We start from the raw sequence: 19,124 nt of genomic DNA, 5'->3' as shown, positions 1-19,124 counted from the left end.
CAGATAAGACATGGGACCACATCTTTGAATGTATAGCAAATGTGCTACTTGGCATCTAAATTCTTAACTGGATATATAATTCTCTTCTGCTTAGGAGTTCCCAAGTTATTCCTCACAGTAATTTAGGTGCTTTACAAATTAACTGAACTGTTGTGAAAATACGCTAAGCGTGAGAGACTGGTATTATGTTATTTTACAGCTGAAGTGTTAAGAAACTACTAAAATTATCAGCAGTTTTTAATTATTTGGGCTGCCCAACTTGAAACTTTTTTGGGGGGAGTCTGTGTGGTTTTTTCCTTGTTGTATTAATACTCTTAAATATTTTTAAAATAACTGTTGCCTTTTGCCAGATTACTCTGAAAAACGAAAACATTCAGTGCCAGTTGCATGAAGTTTTTCTTGTGTTATTCCCCCCCCCCCCCCATGGCATAGGGAATTTTGTGGTGAAAGCAGGAAGAAAATGCTATAAATGCAGTTTTCCCAGGCCTATATTCATGTGCTTTAATCACAAGACTGACTTTCTTTGCCTCTTGTAGACTGCTTGTGCTGTATTCATTTTTCATCAAATAAGCAAGGCTTGTGAAAACAACAGTTTTGTCTGTTTAATAGTTTGACTTGTACTCTTGAACACTCTCCATCGTAAGCACTAAGTGAGGCTAGTCCTGGGAGAAGGCAGCTCTAAAGTTACAAACGTACCGAACCCGCCGTGTAGGCGCTTAAAGGCCAGCGAGGTGGCTCGGAAGCCATAGGTCTGCTGCAAACTGCAGTTGCTTGCTTTTGCAGTCTTAATGGTCTTCACACTAAAAAAAAAAGTCTTCCTTTGCACTTAAATTTATTATGCAGGATTAATTTCTTAGCCACATATTCAACCAGCTGTGTTGGAATAAATCTGCCATTTGAAATTAAAGAAGTGAAATAGGAAGCTAATTTTGTGTCAGCCGGTTACTAAGTTACTGTGGTTTACTGGGCTTTTTTTTTTCCCCTCCCTGCTGCGGTATGAACTTAAACATTTGCTGTCTGCTCTGACCTAGATCAGAAACTACCACACTCTGCTCTCTTTCAGAGGAGATGGAAAGGGAGAGGAATGGGCAGCTTGACCTGGTGCCACTGCTGGGAGGACTGTGAGCCCTGGTAGATAAGGAAAGTCTGAACGGCAGGGGCAGATACGCACTGACTCATCGCTGTTGCACGACACGGAGCACTCGATCCTGCTCCGTAGTGGGCTGTAGTGGTTGCCTAAGTCAAGTTTGCTGTCAGAAAATGGCTTGACAAATTGTATCCTGAGGGATTTGGTAAACACCACAACTGCCTGTGGGAGGGCAGAGGTGTAAGGATTTGCGGGTTCTATTTAAGTGCAGGAGTGTGCTTCTGTGTTCCGGCTCTTTTGCCGATGACCCGTTTCCTCCTCTTACTTTATGCCACTGCTTTTCTCTGTAACTTTCCGTTGTGTGCCTGCCTCTGCCCGTGGGTTGGCATGCTTCAGCTGTTGGCATTACCTGCGTAGGGAGCGGAGGAAAGACCGTGCCAGTGCTCCCGGGGGCCTGTGGCTTGTGGAAGTAAAAGCAAATCAGATATCACGGAGTTGCGGTGGGCTTGTATTGGAACAACGTCAGCACAGGCAGCATTGTCGGAAGCTCTTGCCGTCAGTCTTTAGCCAACTTTTACTGAGTGTGAGCAAACGTCTATTTTTGGTTTTATAACTTGATTAGACTTCTGTGGATTTTTATCTCAACAGCAGAGGGCACCTCTGGATACTAGAGAGGTGCTCCAAGTATTGAAATGCTAGCTTAAAAAAAAAAGCTTATCACTTTAAAGGAAAAAATAGTCTCTTCCCCTTCGCTTCCACTTCAGAGAAGTGTCTGAGGCACACCAGTCTGATATCAATCTTGAACGTTTTCGAAAAGAGCTATAGATACCTGCCTCATATTTTCACGTTGTTTTGAGTCTTCGTTGTAGTGAGACCACTAGCTCTGCTTGTAACTAGTTTGCAGAATTAAAATGTTTCAAATTTCAACCTGGAAGCTGGAAAACCGGGTCTTGCTGCCGTTACAGGTTTCTAACAGCTGTATGCGACTTGCTTGTGCAGCGGAGCTCCACAAGGGCACATGATACTTTGCTTTGGTTACTGCGCTGTCTCGGGTTACCGCGCTCGGGATGCGGTGCCTTTCAGGGCTCATGTAATATGCCACTGAATTCTGTAGGGGCTAAAGAAGCTTAAATTATTATTATTTGTTTTTCTCTTTTCCCTTCCTCACCTCCCCTTTTGGGAACGTGGATTTTTTTTTTGTATTACGGACTGTGAGATAACAAAGGTTTCGGCGGTAAAAGCCGACTGTAGTATATCTTGTGACTTCCTACAGGTGAGGAACAGCACTGGGGTACACTTTCTGGAGGAATCACTTTCAGGGTACCTTATTACAAAGGTTGTTGGTTTTAATTTGGGAATCTGAAAAACACAGCATCTGGATGGTGGAACTTTCTGATGAAGGTTGTAGGCTGTGGGATTCGAGAGACTTGGTTTCTTTTCTGGATCTGCCTAGTACTGAAGTATAACCAGGGTCTCATACTGCATTTGACAACACAGCTGGGGCACGGCTGTGTTTCCATACCTTGCAAGTATATCTTTGATATACTTGATAATTATGCTCAAGTCTTATTGCATTGGGGAAAACTATATATTAAAAAAAAAAATCTGTTTCATCTTTCAGAGCTGCAAACATTCTGACACAGCTCTGGGGATGATTGTATCTTGCACACCGGGTGACATAATGCAGCTGTTGATATTGCTTGCTGTAGGTTTTGTTTGGGGTCTGAGATTTTGGCAGTTGACCTAAACATGAAAACTTGTTTTCCTCAGAAGCTAAGCAGAACTGTTGTGTTTTCTCTTGAAGCCAGTAAAAGTGAGACCAGTTTCTCTTGTGGATCTTCTGCAGGAGTCGTTTGGTACTTTCTATTTTTGTCTTAACTTGTCAGATACCAAAGTTACTATAACATGTACCCAGACAGACATCCTCTTGAGGTATAACCTGAAGGCACCTGGTACTCAGAGACTTACCTGCATATTGCTCCAGCAGCCATTTAGTATGGATGGATTTAGTTAGCAGTGAGACTTTAGTAGGAACTTTCATCTGTGAAACTTAATTTTGTTTTAAGCTTTCACTTGTGACTTGAGTATCCCCATGTGTGATTGTGTGAATAATTAAATTGCCATGAAATACTTCTGCCGGTAACACTACTCTTTAAGTATGGCTTAACTGTAGTGTTTATTCTAAGGAGTATAAGAAAGCTTGTCAAAAGGTCCTTAAAAGAATTTGAGAAGTTAAGGTTTGTTCAGTGGCGATTTGTATTGTTCCTGTCTATTTTCCAGAGACAGAACAGCATAAAACTTGTCTTATACTTCCAACAAAAAAAGGAATAGAACAGTTTGAGTGTTTTTTTTCTTTTGATTAACAAATCTGGAGCTTATCGTTTGCCACTTGTTTCTCACTGCAGTTGTTCTTCATCTATGTAAGTTTGTTTGTAAGGCACAGATTTCTCTCCACTTCCCCTGGACTGTTCCTAAAGTTTCATTTACTGGACTTGAAGAATCTTTCTATAAGGAGAAGCATGAGTATCAAAGTGTATTCTGGAAAGGAATGCTTTGTTACTTTGACTAAAGCATTTCTCAATTACTTGAAAAGGTGAAGGAACAGGGCTTGCTGTATTTTAGGAAGTTCTTGTCAGTCAGAGTGTTTGAGTGTACCTCTAGTAGCCTTGGAGGTTCCTCCAAGCACGGAGGTATGATTTTTCACCTTTTGCGTTGCTAGCAATTCCAACGCTGTAGGGTCTAACTAAAGCATTTCTGATTAGTTACTGCTGTTATGTAGGAAACGAATCAGGTCACAGTTTAAAGAATTCAGATGTGAACATGAGTAGTATCTTTCTAGTTTGGATGTGAATGTAGAATTATTATCTATACCCATAGCAATACATTTGGCCTTACTAGTTCTTTGCGCTGAGAAAAAGATAAACGCCAGCAACAGTGCTATTACAGCTTTGCTTACAGTTCCTTTTTCCCTTAAAGTCATTTTCCTAACTTATCTTTAATTTTTGAGAGAATTCATGCCTGCTTAATGTTGTAAAGTTACTGCAGTACCTGACACTACAGAAGTGTGTGTTGTGGGAGTCAGTAGTCCACTAGATGGAGCAGAGGGTACAGTTAGCTCAATAGGTAGTGCTAAGTTGCACTACAAGGCTGGAGGCTAAAATAAAATGGAGTAGAAAATTAGAACATAGTGGTTGGCCTGCTTTACACTCATCTATTAATATATCTGAACAAAAGTGGTGAGAGTGGGTTGAAATCCACTAATACATAATTAACTCCTTGTGTACTTTCTTGTTTTGGTTTTGTTAAGGGAATATTGTGCTAGTGGTTTGGGTGCTGAAATAGGGTTCAATTGTTACAGTAATGTGATTGCTCTAAATGTTACAGCAATGAAAAAAGCTGGGTTTAAATGTCTTTTGGAACCTTGCCTTGTGACTTGTTACTGTTTACCTGGCTTTATATGCAAACCCAGTCTGCTGTACCCTCTGTATTCATGTTGACTTCATGTTGGATTTTTTCAAAAATAACTTAGAATTTTTGTATTATTCTGTAGAAGCCAGGAAAAAGGCATATCTTCATTTTGCCACCACAGTCCCTAGAAAAGTTGAGAGTTGGAGAAAGGCAGGCTATGAAAGCAGCTTGTTTTAATAGCCAAAGGTATAAAGGAAGTATCTTCAGATTTAAAGAACAAACAAAATAAAACTCTTCTCAGTGAAACACTAGGTTAACCAGGAGAATAGTGGAGAAACTGGCAACAGAGTCAAGTAACTTTTGACTCAATCTTGGTAGAAGTTGGCTTGTATATATCATTGCTCATTTGAGTTCCCATTTCCATGAGAGACCCCTGGATGCAATTGTCCTTGTGTTAAATGGTGACAGCAGAAAGTTTAGGAAGCTTTGTTTAAAGTCGTATGCCAAATTTAAGACTTTGATAAATGTTAGTGATCATGTGGGACTAACTGAGGCACAGTTGATACTTTAGCAGACCAGAAATATCAGGGGTAAGACACTACGACTGTAAATTATGAAGGTAATTTAGTTGTCAAGATAATGCCCTCTTGACAGCAAATTTCAATATGTAAAGTGTCCTGTTTTTCAAACTGAGAACTAGATCTATAGCTTTTACCACTGTGAACTACTTGAAGGTGTCAGTCTTGCCAAGGAGTTTGACTTATCACTTGTTTTAAAAATCAGCGCTCTATACCAGTTCTTTCTAGGTCTTATTACTTTCAGGTTAAATACTTGTTTGATAGCTTCAGTCTCTGTTTCAGTCCATGGTCAATGTGATTGTTCTTTAGCAACTACTTAATAGGTCATAAGATCATATCAGATCCAAAGATGAATCATGCTTGATCTATATCTTAATTTTGGTATGGGACCTGCTTTTAAGAATGGAGCTAAGTGAAAGCTGTCCAAGGAGAACCTTCAGATAGTCTTAAGTGCCAGGAAAGGCCTGTGACTGAGCTGGATCTCTGTCCTAGCTTGTGTAGTAGGAACTTGTAATTCCTCTTGAAGGCATCATACTGGTTGGATTTGGCTTTCTAGCAGGTCTGTTTCTCTTTCTTCCCCCTCAGGCTTATCAGCAATTTGAGGCAGAGGACAACATACAGATGGAGGGTGTTCCAAACTTGGTAAAAGCCATCAGACTTGGGAGGTAAGCTCTGATTTTTGAACAGGCAGGGTAGGCAGCTTTTACTGCCTAATTCTTCATAATGCTCTCGAGAGGTAGATACTCCAGAGGCTTCTTTCTAGTTTCCTGTAATATATAATCTCCCATTTTTAGGCTTGATTGGTTTGATTTGAGAGGACTTTGACAATTAGGATTGGTACTTCAGGTCACTGAGTGTGTATTAGGATATTGACAGTGCTGGAGAAGGTTGCAGGTAGACCTTGAGCATAAGTTCATGTGGTGGTGTTCCAGTGGAATGCTTTCTCGTCAGCCTAAAAATACTAGAATGTTTGCATTATATGCTCATCTGTATGTTGCTGAACTTTATTTTTAACAAGAGTCCTCTTCTCTCCCCCCCCCGCCAATGTCAACAAATCCCACAAAGTTTTAACATTAAGACTTTTAAAATTTTTTTGGTGTAGACTAGCAAACATGAATAGTGTTTTTGAATGTGTGTAATCTTATATCATGTAAGATATCTTACATGATTTAATAAGGATGTACATGACTTCATAAAGACATAGCTGAGACAATGGATATTTAGCTTTTAAGATGTATTCTCATGTTGCAAAACACAGTGGACACTTCTCAAATGTTTCAATGACAGACTGGGCTAAAGAACTAGAAGTATCTTTCAGCTTCCCCTCTACCCCCAACATTCAGCCTTTGTCTGTCTTCAAGCTAACTTTCTCATCTACCCTTTAAGAATTTGTCATCTTAAATAAATCACAAACTGAAATATTGGAAGAGCTTTTTACATTGTTTCTTTCTTTTAAGAAATTTTGATGCCAAGACTGATTCCTGTGCTTGGAATCCTGTCTGGTTTGCCCCTTTGCAGACCCGGTATGTGTTAGCCACTGCCAACATCCAGCTCTATTCTTCTTGGGGTGGATGTTATCAGAATAGTTTTAGGCTTCCACTCTTTCATGCACAAATGGAGTAAAATGAAACTGAGATGACAATTTGATTCAAGCTTATTTCTGTATGCCATGCCTCCTATTTTATTGCTGTTAGTTTCCTGTTACTACTGATAGGAATGTATGTTTAATAGTGACTTAAATTTCTGTAAGGTTTTGGGGCCAGAATCTGATAGTCTCCAAAATTCTTGTGGCTCTTCTTCACTAGGTTCAGGTATCTCTTTGTTCACATCTTGGTGATCTGTGGTCCTCGGGGAATATCTGATTGGTTTCTTCTACAGTGTTTAATGGAAAAGGGAAGTGTGTTCTTGGTTGGCTTTTTTTGTCAGGATTATCCCTCTGTTGGGAGGTGTGTTTAGGGTAGAATAAACTTCGTGTTGTACATCATTCTGGTGGTACTGGAAAAAACTCTTATGACAACTGCTAATATGGTATCTGTTGGGGTTGGATACACTTAATTTGCATCCACTTATGACTGAAAGTTCCAGCTGTAGAGTTGCAATGTGAATATTAAAAAAAATAAATAAATCTTTGAAACAAGAAATACTGAGGAGACTTCTGCTCGTGTTGGGTAGAGAGGGGAGCAGATGGATGGAGGGGGCTAGTGGCTGTGGAAATCTTGTCCGGAAGAGAAGTCTGAATGTGACTTGCATCATCTTCTAAGGCTGCACTTTTTTTCCAACAAAAACTTCGTATGTAACAAAAATGGTTATTTTAAGATCAGAGTTAATAAGGATATCCTCCTTGACTCTGTAGTACCCACATCTGTCCCATTGTCTTCTATGACTTTATTTAAGGAACTGTTTAAAATTGGACTGTAGAAAGAGAAAATAGTTTGCCTCATTGTGGAACCTTAACCATTGTGGAAGTGTTTAGTATATAGATGACAATGGGAAATGATTCGATGGAATTCATAAGATAGGTTACAGACAGTGTGAAGAAAGAAGGGTATTTGCAACAGATAATGCAGAGTTCATCTTCACGTAATTGATTGTATAAAGTAATTTTCCCAGAATCAATCAGATAAAATTAATCTCTAGGAGCCGGTGTTGGTTACCCTGTCCAGACACTCATATAGCAAACAACTTCAGGGTGTTTCACCATTGTTTGCTGATCTCTAGACAAGACTGTGCTGTACTGTGACTTTCACTTGCCAGCATTAAGAAGCAGGATTTCAAATCAAGGCAGTGTTAGTCGGCGCTGAGCTGTAGCGAGGCTGTATTGCCTATTTCAGGGTACTTGGAAACTGTTTCTAAGGCAGGGAGCAGGCTTCACAAAACATGAAGCCAATTAGTAATGCAGTTTGCACTTTCTGATTTCCAGGCTATTTGCCTGCCCTGAAGTAGGTTTTGCACAACTGAAAAGTTATCAGAGCTTTGGCCTGTGTGGAAGGGAGAGACCCTGAGAACTTCTGTGGAGTCCCCAGAAATGGTGGATTGACAAATGCGCGCTCCAGTCGCTGGGAGCAGGGAGCTGAAGCTGCTGTGCTCTGTCTTCTAGTGGTTATTGCTAGCAGGTCTCTGGCAACCTGTTGTAAAACATAATTATTTCTGTCTCCTCATCTTGCTGAGGCAACTGACTAGAATGCCGACTTGTTTAATTATAAAATACTCGGTCAGTCTAAGGGAGTGAATAAAACTTGGTGCTCAGAGCAAACTTTAACTATAAATTCTGCCCCTTGTTTCTCTAGGCAGTTACCAAAGGCTTCCTTATTTTCCTTTAAATGTGTGGCCACAAAATCATAAAACAGTTGAGGTTGTAAGGAATTTCTGGAGATCATCTAGTCCAACTCCCCCGCTCCAAGTGGGGTGAGCTAGAGCAGGTTGCCCAGGACCATGTTCAGCGGAGTTTTAAGCATCTCCGAGGATGGAGACTCCACAACTTCTCAGAGTAACCTGTTCCAGTGTTCAACATTGCCTAATAATAAACCAGATTCTTCCATTCATTAGATAATATTTTGTGTACTCCACTGCCTCTTAACATACATATTTATTTATGTATTGGGCTGTAAAATATATACTTTTTTGTATATAGTGCTGTAAACACCTCTATGTCAATTATTACTATTTGCCCCAAAGAGCTTTTGTTCAGTTGGATAATGGTGCAGAAATGAAAGCATTCAGTCTTGCATTAGTATTTATAAGGTTTGATTTGATACTTTCAGTGAGATATTTATAGGTAGAATGCAAAAGGTTGTGTCAAGGAACTTAATGTCCTTGTAGGAGCTGGATTAGATTAGGAGCTAAGAATAATTACAGAAACTTAAGTGACTAGACAATTTTGCATTTTGGTTCCAGCATTCGAGTCTGGCAAAGATTTTTGACTGAAACATACCTGCAATAAAATATTGTGCTATGATGCAGAAATATGGAACAAAAAGAAATGGTGTATTGAGAAATAATTTTCAAAGGAGCCAGCTGGCAATGGCAAAATATGCAAATAGCAAGGACAATGCTGATATTTGTCTTCAGATAATGTGTGTTTGGCAACGAATCTCTAGAGGTTTGTAAATACAGATTTTAAGTTTCTGGGGGGGAGGGGGACAAGTGGAATGGGAAGCCTCAGTTACGGAACTTGAAACACATGGCCATATCAAGGGTAATATGTTCTCAAAAATGTCCAAACAGAAAGATGGAATTCACATCTCGGCAGCTAAAAAAGCTTTCTGGTCAAATGAAAAGTGTTGTGTAAGGAAAGTACTGAATTCTTTCAATTTTTCTGCATAGTAGTTGCATAGAGATATCACTGTTTCTTCTAGCTTATCTTCTCTTAATATTAACTTACTTTCTAAAGTTTTGTTTAAATATGTCGGACACTTAATTTCCTGGGAATTACAAAAACAATCAGATGTTTTCTTTCACTGAATCTATTACTTTAGTACTCAGTGGAATATGAGTGAATGCCAGCATAAGAGTCTTAGGTGCCACAACATACGACTTGAAATTATCTAACAATACCTTGTTTATATTTGTTGCTGTTAAACACCTCTGGGGACTGTAATGTGATTAAACTCTAGGAAACCCTCCTAAAGCCTTAACTGGAGCTCACAGCTCTCATCCTAGATTAAGTCTAGCTATGTGACATGGCTTCTGCCTCTTCTTCCATTTTATATATGCGCATGTGGATGGGTGAAAAGATCTGGACTGGTGCAAGCAGTAAGCTGTTGTTGCACTGGAAGTCCAGTCATTGGACTAGCAATCAGCTGGGGAAATAGTGTTTTGGCTTTTTATGAGGACTACAACTTGTAAGATTGTAATGCTATTGGTATATTCTGCAAGCTCATGCATGAGAGTTTAAGAATGTAGGAACTGACATACTCTTTATCTGGCTCTTTGCTACTCGTTAATAAGAATACTCTCAACCCTGGTCTGGTTGCCTTGTGCTAGGCAAGTCAAAGTCCCATTTACCAGAACTGAGTTTAATTTAATTTTTTTTTCTTCCAGTTAGCAGACTTGAGGAGAGGGAGTCAGAACTCAAGAAAGAATACAATGCACTTCATTCAAGACATACAGAGGTAGGTTGTTATGTCAAGATGAATTGAGAGTACCTCTGAAAATCTAGATCTATAGAAAACTTCTGTTGTGAGAAAATGAGGAAATTCTAGTTTACCCACTGATAACTGGATGTTTTCATTGCTGGTGCTGGTTGTAACCAGGCTTCATTTGGTATGTAGCTTTCATCTATCTCACATCTAAGTGTCTATTTTTTTTGTGTTAGTTGGTTTGAATACACCTTTGTCAATTGTGTAGCTATTTCTCAGATATTCAAGCATTTTCAAAGAATAGGAGTTTGCTTTTTCATATTTTTAAGGCAGTACTTCAAAGCATACTGAACTTCTCTGAAGTTTTAATCTTGTTACTTTTTTGGAAGTTTTCCCTCAGTGTTGGGATTGCTGGTACCTTTGAAGGAACATGCACCTTCAAAAACTAGCCTGTTACTGAGAGTCGTGATCAAAAGAAGTCCCTACTGTATTTATTGCTCGCTGTTGAAAACAGCACTCACTACCAAAGATGGGACAAGCTTGGCTTTGTCTATGTTAAACTAAATAAAAATAACTTAAATAGCTGTACTTCTTGAGCTGCTTCTAGAGCAGAAAGGGACTTGTGATACATTGATTTCAACGGTAGGTCACCTTTCCCGTGCAGGGATGCTTAGTGTGTTTTAGTGAGGCAATCAATAGGTTCTCTGAAGAATTTTGATTGCTCTGAAGTCCCAGTATTGAGGATGGTCCTTGTTCCTTCTCTTACTCTGTGATCACTTTGTCGTTGTTTGAAAGGTTTGGGAACGCAATACTAACTGTTTCTAGTTTAAAAGACCCCGTGTTTGGAGAGGGGAGGGAAACATAGAAGTAGGATTTGGTTACCTTTAGCACTTCCCTAGCAACCTTAAGAATATGGGTTAGGTGTATGGAATGTCGTAATACTGACAACAACTGAAAGTGGCTCAGAACCTCAACAAGCATAGTCTTGCATGACAAGTCTCTTGCAGATCTTTAAGAAAAGTCTGCTGAAAAAAGTTTGAATCCATATATTTACAGAAACCCTAATATATTTAGATAAAGTTTTAAAGAGTTACTTTAGAATGTTGCATCTTTTGAAAAGTGGAGATTTTTGAGTAAAATAAGTGACAAAGCTTAATGCTGTTCACCTAACTTACAACATGTACTGTTCCTTGAAAATGATGTAAGCTTTGTATCCTGTTGAACTGGAAGTACTTCAGACCTTAGGATACTGTGTGCTTGCAAAGTTCTGGTTTGTTATTGTAGTCAGAATCTGAGCACTATCATAACAGAAACAACACAAGTTTTCTGTCGAATCCTGCTCTGCAGAGTTCCAGTTGACTATATGTATTTGGCACCATTAATTGCATGAAATGCTAATGAAATGTTCTGAATATCTCTTCATGTAGGTTTTGCTCCAAAATGGACAACAACCTCTGCTGGTTTGATTCAAATTTATTAAATGTTTTTATACCTTAAATTCACTTTCTTGGGTGTAGGGAGAGGTGTTTCCTTGGGCTTTATCACCGAGGTGACTATGTCCTTTTTATAAAAGAAATAAGTTGTAATGTAATATGGTGTATTCATACCTCCTATGCTCCTAAAATCAGATCTCATGTTTTTCTGTGCTCTTTCCTTTCAGCACTTCATTTTAATTCATTTGCTCCCCAGTCTCAGCATTTTCATTTTTTCCTTTCAATGTTGCATCTCTCTCCCTTTGTCTAGCCAACTTCTGTCTAGCCTAAATACTTCAGTAAATCAGGATAACAGACAACTTCATGTTATATAGCTTTTAAAAACAAACATCTTTACTTCAGAATATTTCTGCTTTTGCCTATATAGACTTTGATCCCTGGCTTTAGGTGATAAGTTTGTGTACATACCATTACAGAAGTACAGAAAATTCTCAGGTCACCAGTTGGCAGCTGCTGAAAAACAGCAGTATGTTAAAAATGGGGCATGGTGAGTTGGAGTAATGGGTTTGTGGGCTAAGAAAGCTCAGCTCTGGTGCGGGGCTAAGGACAAAGAAAAGTATAGACAGATCTCACTGTTGGTAAAAAGATTGGGAGCCTGTTTAACAGTTGTGTGAATATCCTCAGGAAGTTAACTAGATATACCTTATCTTCATTTGCAGATGCATTTCTGAGCACAGATAGACCGTTGTCAGTTTTGCAAAGTATGAACTTTCTGTTGTACTTTGCTTTAGTCATAACATATAGACAATATCAGAAGGGCAGCATTTTAATGCCGATATCTGTGTGTGTTTAAGACTGAGGGACTGAAATCCAAAAAGACTATCTGATAATAGTTCCTTCTCCCCCCTTTCCCTTTGATTTTTCTGCTTCCCTTTCTCCCACAAATTCTAGTGTGTTAGGTCTGCCTGGTAACTTTCTTTTTTTTTTTTTTTTTTTTCTTTTAATGCAAGGTACTTTAGCTACTGTTCAGCCTATTTTAAGCATTAAGTTATCAAGTGTATTGGATTAAATACATCTCTCTCAATGCTAGTTTCTGAAACCCTTCCTATTTTTGTATTTTTCAAGAAAGGAATATGTTTTCCTTTCTAATCGGATTCACTGCTGTCTTTGCAAGTAACCTATCTTTGGTTCTTACTGAAATGACAATTGTTTGTCTTTCAATTGACCAAATAATGAATGGAGCATTAGGAAGATTTGTAGCTCCTGTAGCTGTTAGCAGTGATTGCTTTGACAGGTGTCTCGCTAATGATGTGACTTGACTTGCAGTCTTAATTTCTAGTCATGTTCCTCTATTCTGCTTGCCTCTGCTACTTCCCTCCCTCCTTATCTCCCCCCTGCCCCTCTTTATCTCCTGCCTCAGTATTTCAGGCTTGAATGGCTTTCTCCTCCAACTCCTGACCTCTCTGAGGGTCTGTAAGCATGTCCTCTTTGAACAGTAGCTGGGCTGGCTGAAGAGGTTATTAACCCCACCTGCTTGTGGCCACCTCTTTGCTGGAGGTTACTTCCCAGCTAGTTTGCTGCTTGGCTGCTCATGCGAGTTGCATCTAAACCATTTCAGTCAAGGTGGACTGAGAGCTCCTTCAACTGATTAAGCTGTGGGAAGTTAAAACTGATGTGAACCAGAGAACTGATTCCCTCACCTGTCTATGCTTTGTGCTAAGTGCTGGGAGTGCTCCTTGGAGCTCAGCTTGCCAGAGACAGTGTTCTGCATTGCGGCTCCAGGGCACCAGCCTGCCCTAGCAACAAGGTGCTCTTTGCTGCAGCTGCAGCGACAGCAGCACTGCATTGACTTGCTAGAGCTCTGGGAAGAGCCTTTAGCCACCTTCATCTTTCTGTTAAAGTAGCCTCTATCTTCTGCTTCCTTGCTGTCTCGTCTTGCTGGAGTGGGAGATGAGCTAACGGGTTTGAGTGGAATAAATTCCCTAAAGCTTCCTCCCCCTAGTAAGCCTGTGCTTGAGCTAACTGGCTTAGTTTGAAATGGGTAAGGGTGGGATTACCTGAGCAGCTGAGCTGGCAGCTTGGAAGGTGGAGGGGAGCTGGGGCTCTGTAGTAGGCAGTTGGGAGGATAACCTGTTCAGTCAGAACAAGATGTATGAATACACCGTGAACATGTTCTTACATCCATGTTGTGATTCCCTGCTTAGTTAACATGCTCTGTTCCTTTGTCTCTTCTCTGCTTACAATGTATTTTGGTCTGATGTTGATCTTGCTCTGTTCCACTACTTAGAACAGAATAGCACAGATAAGCAATAAAACAGCGTGCTGGAGAGCTCCTGGAGTGAATTTTAACTTCTAGAATTATGACTGTGCAAACTATTGTTACCATTTTCCTATAGCTGTGAATGAGCATATACAGTAAATGAGCATACAGCCATAATGACAGTATGCTGGAAGGTTGAAGGGTTGTCAGTGGTCTAATCTGAACGTTTTTGGACCTCTGCTCTGTAGAATTAGAAAAGAATTCCTTGTTATTAGGTTATAGCTCATCTCAAATACTCTTCTGTATAATTGAAAATCAATTGACTCCATATATTGTCTGTATAAAAGCAACAGTTACTTGTAGACCCATCTTTCGCATGTACCTGCTGGCACTTCTTTGCCTTTGCTTGTGAAGAGATGATGATACATTGCTGCTGGTGACCCTTTCAGAGCAAACCACATGAGTAGGAAGTAAAGGGTCATATTTTCTTTTGCTGCATAGTTAAGAGGGCGCCTTTCATATATATGGCACTAGGTTTTTAAAAGCTTGACTGAAGACATTATCTTTCAGTTGGGAAGCTGAGGAAAAGCAGTTCTTTGGCATTTACTTAACAATTGCCTAACTCCTGTAACACTTTACTGCACAGATTTCCAAAAGGAAACCTTTTTTCTGTTTAAGGAAATGCTTCTTTTTTATCCTTTGGGAAATACATAGCTAAGGTATGGTTCGTTATCTCTTTCCCTGACACGCGCAACATGGGTTTAGCTTAATGAAGCATAATTGGGGCATGCAAATTTCTCACTGTTTTGCTCTGATACAATGTGACAGAACAGCGAGCCAATCTCTGTCATTGGGAATGTACTTTGTCATGTTGATTTGGATAACAAATATCCAGTCCCAGTGGATATACTGGAGCAAGTCCCAGTATAGGGAAATAGGAAGAGAAGATTAAGTGGAGATGTCCAATTATAATTTTGACTAAGTGTGCGTACCAATCTTAGTCTCTTTAAGATTAGACTTTAGGTATGTGCTTGAACAAATAGCTTTCCTAAAGCTTTATTCTAAGCATAATAGCTTGGTATATAAAGCATGGATTTAAAATCTCTTCATATTAATGTATCTGGCAGCAATGTCGTCTTATATTTAGATAAAGATGCATCAAACTCAGGGGGAATGATGCTTTTACTTAGGTGACGAGCTCACCGCAAACCCTTAAAGATACTAGAGAGTTACATGGAAGTATGTTTAGGACTCTTGTACTGAATCAAGGAGATTCTAAAAATGTCTTTTACGTTATTAAATCTAGATTATGTGGGACGCAGGAAGATCTATATATACACAGTTGGTCACACATTCCCCAAGGAGGAGCTGCTTGTGCCAAACCTGATTGGAGCTGCAGGGTGAACAATGACTGCTGAAGCCCAGAGCCTGGTCTAGCAGTGGAAGAATTATTAAGTTCTGTCCTGGGAGGTTTGAAAGCAATAGCACGAAAAGGAAGGAGGAGTAAAAGATAATAAAGGAAGGTAGAAAAGAGATGCTGTCAACCTGGTTAAGGAAAAAGATGCAGATAACAAAGCCATAACATAGTACGTACACATTTCTTTGTCACAAAGAAATGTATATCAGGTTTATGTTTATTGGGAGTGATCAAATTTATATGGGTAGGAGTAGAAACTAGTGACAGGAGGCTTACTGTCTTTCATTGAATCCTGAAGTTTAATCTTAAAAACTGCAATGCTTTCCACGGTTTTAGAACTTCTCACAAGCTATATGAGGAAACCAAGCTGAGCATGGTTATCACTTGAGTGACTTGCATTTGAGGAGAATGGCTTTCAGATTCATGCTGTAACATTCTCAAAACCTCATTCTAGTCAGTTTGGACATGTGCTGTAAAATGCTGAGCTAAAGTATGAGTTTTGAAAACACAGTTAACTACATAAGGTGATTTTTCCCCCCTCCCCCCCCCCAAAAAAAAAGCCACCCTTTGAATTAACTTTAATCCCCTCAGTTAACAGTAATTGAGCAATGAACCTATAGCAATACCTATAGCTTACACACTGTATGCTGAAGTATGGAGACTTGCAGATTTGCGTATTTTGCCATCAGTGTTATCTTCATCTGCAGAGCAGTGCTATACTTAATCCTTTAAATTGACCTGCCCTCCAGCCTCTGTGGGTAGCAAATATGATGAGACATTTCAGTAAAGAAAAGAATAATAGACTGAAGGGAGAGAAGAAAGTAGGTTAAACATGTTCTTTGTTTGAAAAAAAAAAAAGTGTGCAGGTTTTACTGACCCTACTATTTTTCATGTATTAGCTTTTTCCCATAAAGGGGGGAATAATAAGTCAGTTTCCGTCTACTGGCTAAAAAAACCTACAGACTTTGTTTAAAATTTTAGAATTTTAGAGAAACTAATAGCTGTGCTGCAAACTGAAGTTTTTGCAGGTAAGTTGGCTTTTATTCAATAATACCTCCCCTGTATGAACAGGATACAGCGTTGTCTAATGTGCATTTCAAAGTTATGCATTGTTTTTGCTGGAACTTCAGCAAAAAAACTTCATCTGGATTATAATAAACCTGTTGCTGTGTAAAACTGCCTACAGGCACCATCACAACTCCTAATTTTGATTGTTTGAGTGGAACCGGAAAAACAAGAAATGTAGATAGGTGAAGGTGGAGCTCTGGGTTCTTTCTACTGTTTTAGCAAGTGAGCAAGCATTTATAGAAAGGTTCGGGAAGCAAATGGTCATAGCAGAACACTGCATTTGTGTCATTATTTTGGAGGATAAATTTCATAAGCTTTTGACAGCAGTTAGAGTATATTATATGATGTTCCTCTAAAAATAGTAAGATAGGTTTTTTTCTGCTCAGAATTGCAATTAATTAGTTCAGCTGAATGCAGGGAAATGCAAGATTTGTACATAACCCAGTACTTTAGCATATAATTATTTATAGAATATCTATTAATCAGGATATCTAAGTTTCAGTTCACTCTGATCATGTAGGAAAAAAAAAAAATCTTAGACCAAGAATATATAGTTAGTGCTGGTGACCAGTGTTTGCAAAGAAACTGGTTTTAACTGGAGTTAATAGCATCTGAAGTCCAAGCTTACTGGCACTGGACACATCAGCACTGACTTGAAAGTACCAAGATGAGGTGGGTTCCCAGCTTTTGCTGCATTCAGTTCTAATGAATGTAAATGCCAAATACCTTCATGCAAGAAGGAAAAAACGAAAGGTTTTATCATAATGTTGTTTGTACAAATATGTTTTAATATAAGTATTCTAAAAGTGGGCTTATACCTTTCTAGACTAACAGAAATTAGTCTTACAGAATAGGCATTTTTTCCAGGAAAGAAAACCCTTTGAGCTGTGACCTGAGTATGCCTTAGGAAACAATTACCGTCAGTTCTTGTGCTGTACACCTATGACTTCTTTCTCTGCTTTTTGTTCCGAGTGCCCTCTTCATCCTGAACATGAGTGCAGAAATGCTAAAATTGCCAATTGGCGCGTGGGCTTCCCTTCAGAGCTTTCTAGTTTTCATTTCGAAGATACAGGTCGTCCAATTTTAACCTTTTGGAATGGTGTAGTGATACCTGGTATTCTCTCCGTGCATGTCTCGGATCAGTTACATACCAAGTAGCATGATCCTTAGATCGATTGGAATCGAGGTTCATTAAATAAGTGCTTGACTGCAGGAGTCAGCATGTTGGCCTGTTGTTGTCTCTTAACAAAAAGAGAGCAAGCAAGAAAAGCTTTTCTGGAGTGCTAAAAATCCACTGGCATGCCATCCTTTTTATGAGAAGGCAAATCTAGACAATTTGAAACCAAGGTTTTGCTGTTCTGTGTTAGTGAGGTTAAATCGATTTGAATGCTGGAAGAAAAGGAGGGAGAAGAGACGCTGACTTCATATTTCTGCCATCAGAAGTCATCTGATTCTTAATTTGTGGATTCATTTTTGTTTAATGCTTCAGGTGCATATCATCTCAACTTTGGTGCAGTCCTTTTCAGTTAGGCTGTAACTGAAATGTATTGAGTGTCATATAGTAAGTTGTTAATATCTGCTAGACATTATTAAATATCTTAGTCTCCAAAAGGGATCTGAATATAAACTTAGGTATATGCTATTTTTAGTGAGTATAATCTACCTGATCAATAATGCATAGCTTACATACTGCTACTTTCTTCCTGAGTGTTTTTGCAGTTGAAGGATGAGAACAGAATGTATACGCTTTACAAAATAGCCTTCTTAATTATATAAAACTCTTTTGTAGAAAAGGTATGTCCATGTTTTGTTTACTGTCCTACTTCTCTAGAGACTTTTTTTTAACTCTTGACTCACTTTATTTTCCTCTTGCAAAGCTGTCTGAATATTTAGTTGATAGGAAGTTTCTGTTACCATCAGAAATAACATTGTTAACAAGTTAGTGATATACCCAGTAGGTTGATTGCTATGTCAGGAAAGCAGTTTGAACAACTGTCTGAGGATAGAATCTCCTTTTGCAAAATTGCAGAGATGAGAAATGAGGGGAGTATGTGTCTTTGACCTTTTCTAAGCTGGTGCTAAATCATGAATGAATGGTCACATAAATAGCAAACCAAATAAACTCAGCTAATGTCTAAATTAGTTGTTGGGTCTTGTTATCTGATTGGATTTGCTAGTAGAAATAAAGTTAAATGCTAAAGCTGTGCGTGCTTTGAGAGCGTTCTACTGGAATGACCTGTGTCGTTTCTGCAGACTGTGCATGTAAGTATGTTCTTTAAACCTGTTTCCAACTCTGACTTCTAGCACACCTTTCCTTAAGTTAAGGAGAGAAAAAAAAAAAAGCAATATTTATGCTGTTTTGGGGGGTTTAATGTTAAAAAGTAATGTAAAATATTCTCTTAGTATTTTAAAATACAGTCTAAAAGTACACCAGTATAGAACAACAAATAGGTCTAATCTTTAAAGCTTTTTCGATTGTGCCTCTTATCCAGAGAGCGGGAATGGCATGAATTGACCTCATCTTAGTTGTTGCAGTCATGCGGTTGACCCAGTGAAACACCCTATTGTGCCAAGCTGTGTAACTGCCTAAAATCATTCCTAAACTGCAGAATGCCAACACTTGACATTGTTGTAATACGTTTTAAAGATGATAAATGAAGTGTGGCCTTTCGGGTGAAAAGCTGGAATCCGTTACCTTGTTCAAGTTTTATTTTATTCCTTATTCTTATAGATATCTGAACTTTATTGTGAATCAAGGGAAGGTGTGTTTAAACTGTTAATGGAGAGGCAGGGAA

The 19,124-nt window shown here is 39.0% G+C and overlaps 1 protein-coding gene across 8 annotated transcripts in view; it reads left to right on the top strand.

The window, feature by feature from the left end:
• The window catches only part of SPAG9 (sperm associated antigen 9), a 73,318-nt gene that overhangs the window by 13,158 nt on the left and 41,036 nt on the right, over window positions 1-19,124 (top strand). For 7 of the 8 annotated variants that reach the window (XM_067308537.1, XM_067308535.1, XM_067308538.1 and 4 more), the window contains one exon: window positions 10,114-10,184. In XM_067308537.1, coding sequence (XP_067164638.1) covers window positions 10,114-10,184 — 71 coding nt within the window. Of the gene's footprint in view, window positions 1-5,692; window positions 5,739-10,113; window positions 10,185-19,124 lie in introns of those variants that run through there. The other variant, XM_067308540.1, reaches the window with a different exon arrangement.

This window comes from Apteryx mantelli, chromosome 19 (genome assembly GCF_036417845.1).
Source record: "Apteryx mantelli isolate bAptMan1 chromosome 19, bAptMan1.hap1, whole genome shotgun sequence".
Lineage (NCBI taxonomy): Eukaryota > Metazoa > Chordata > Aves > Apterygiformes > Apterygidae > Apteryx > Apteryx mantelli.
The sequence above is the reverse complement of the archived record's forward strand: the minus strand, read 5'-3'. Positions and strand labels throughout refer to the sequence as shown.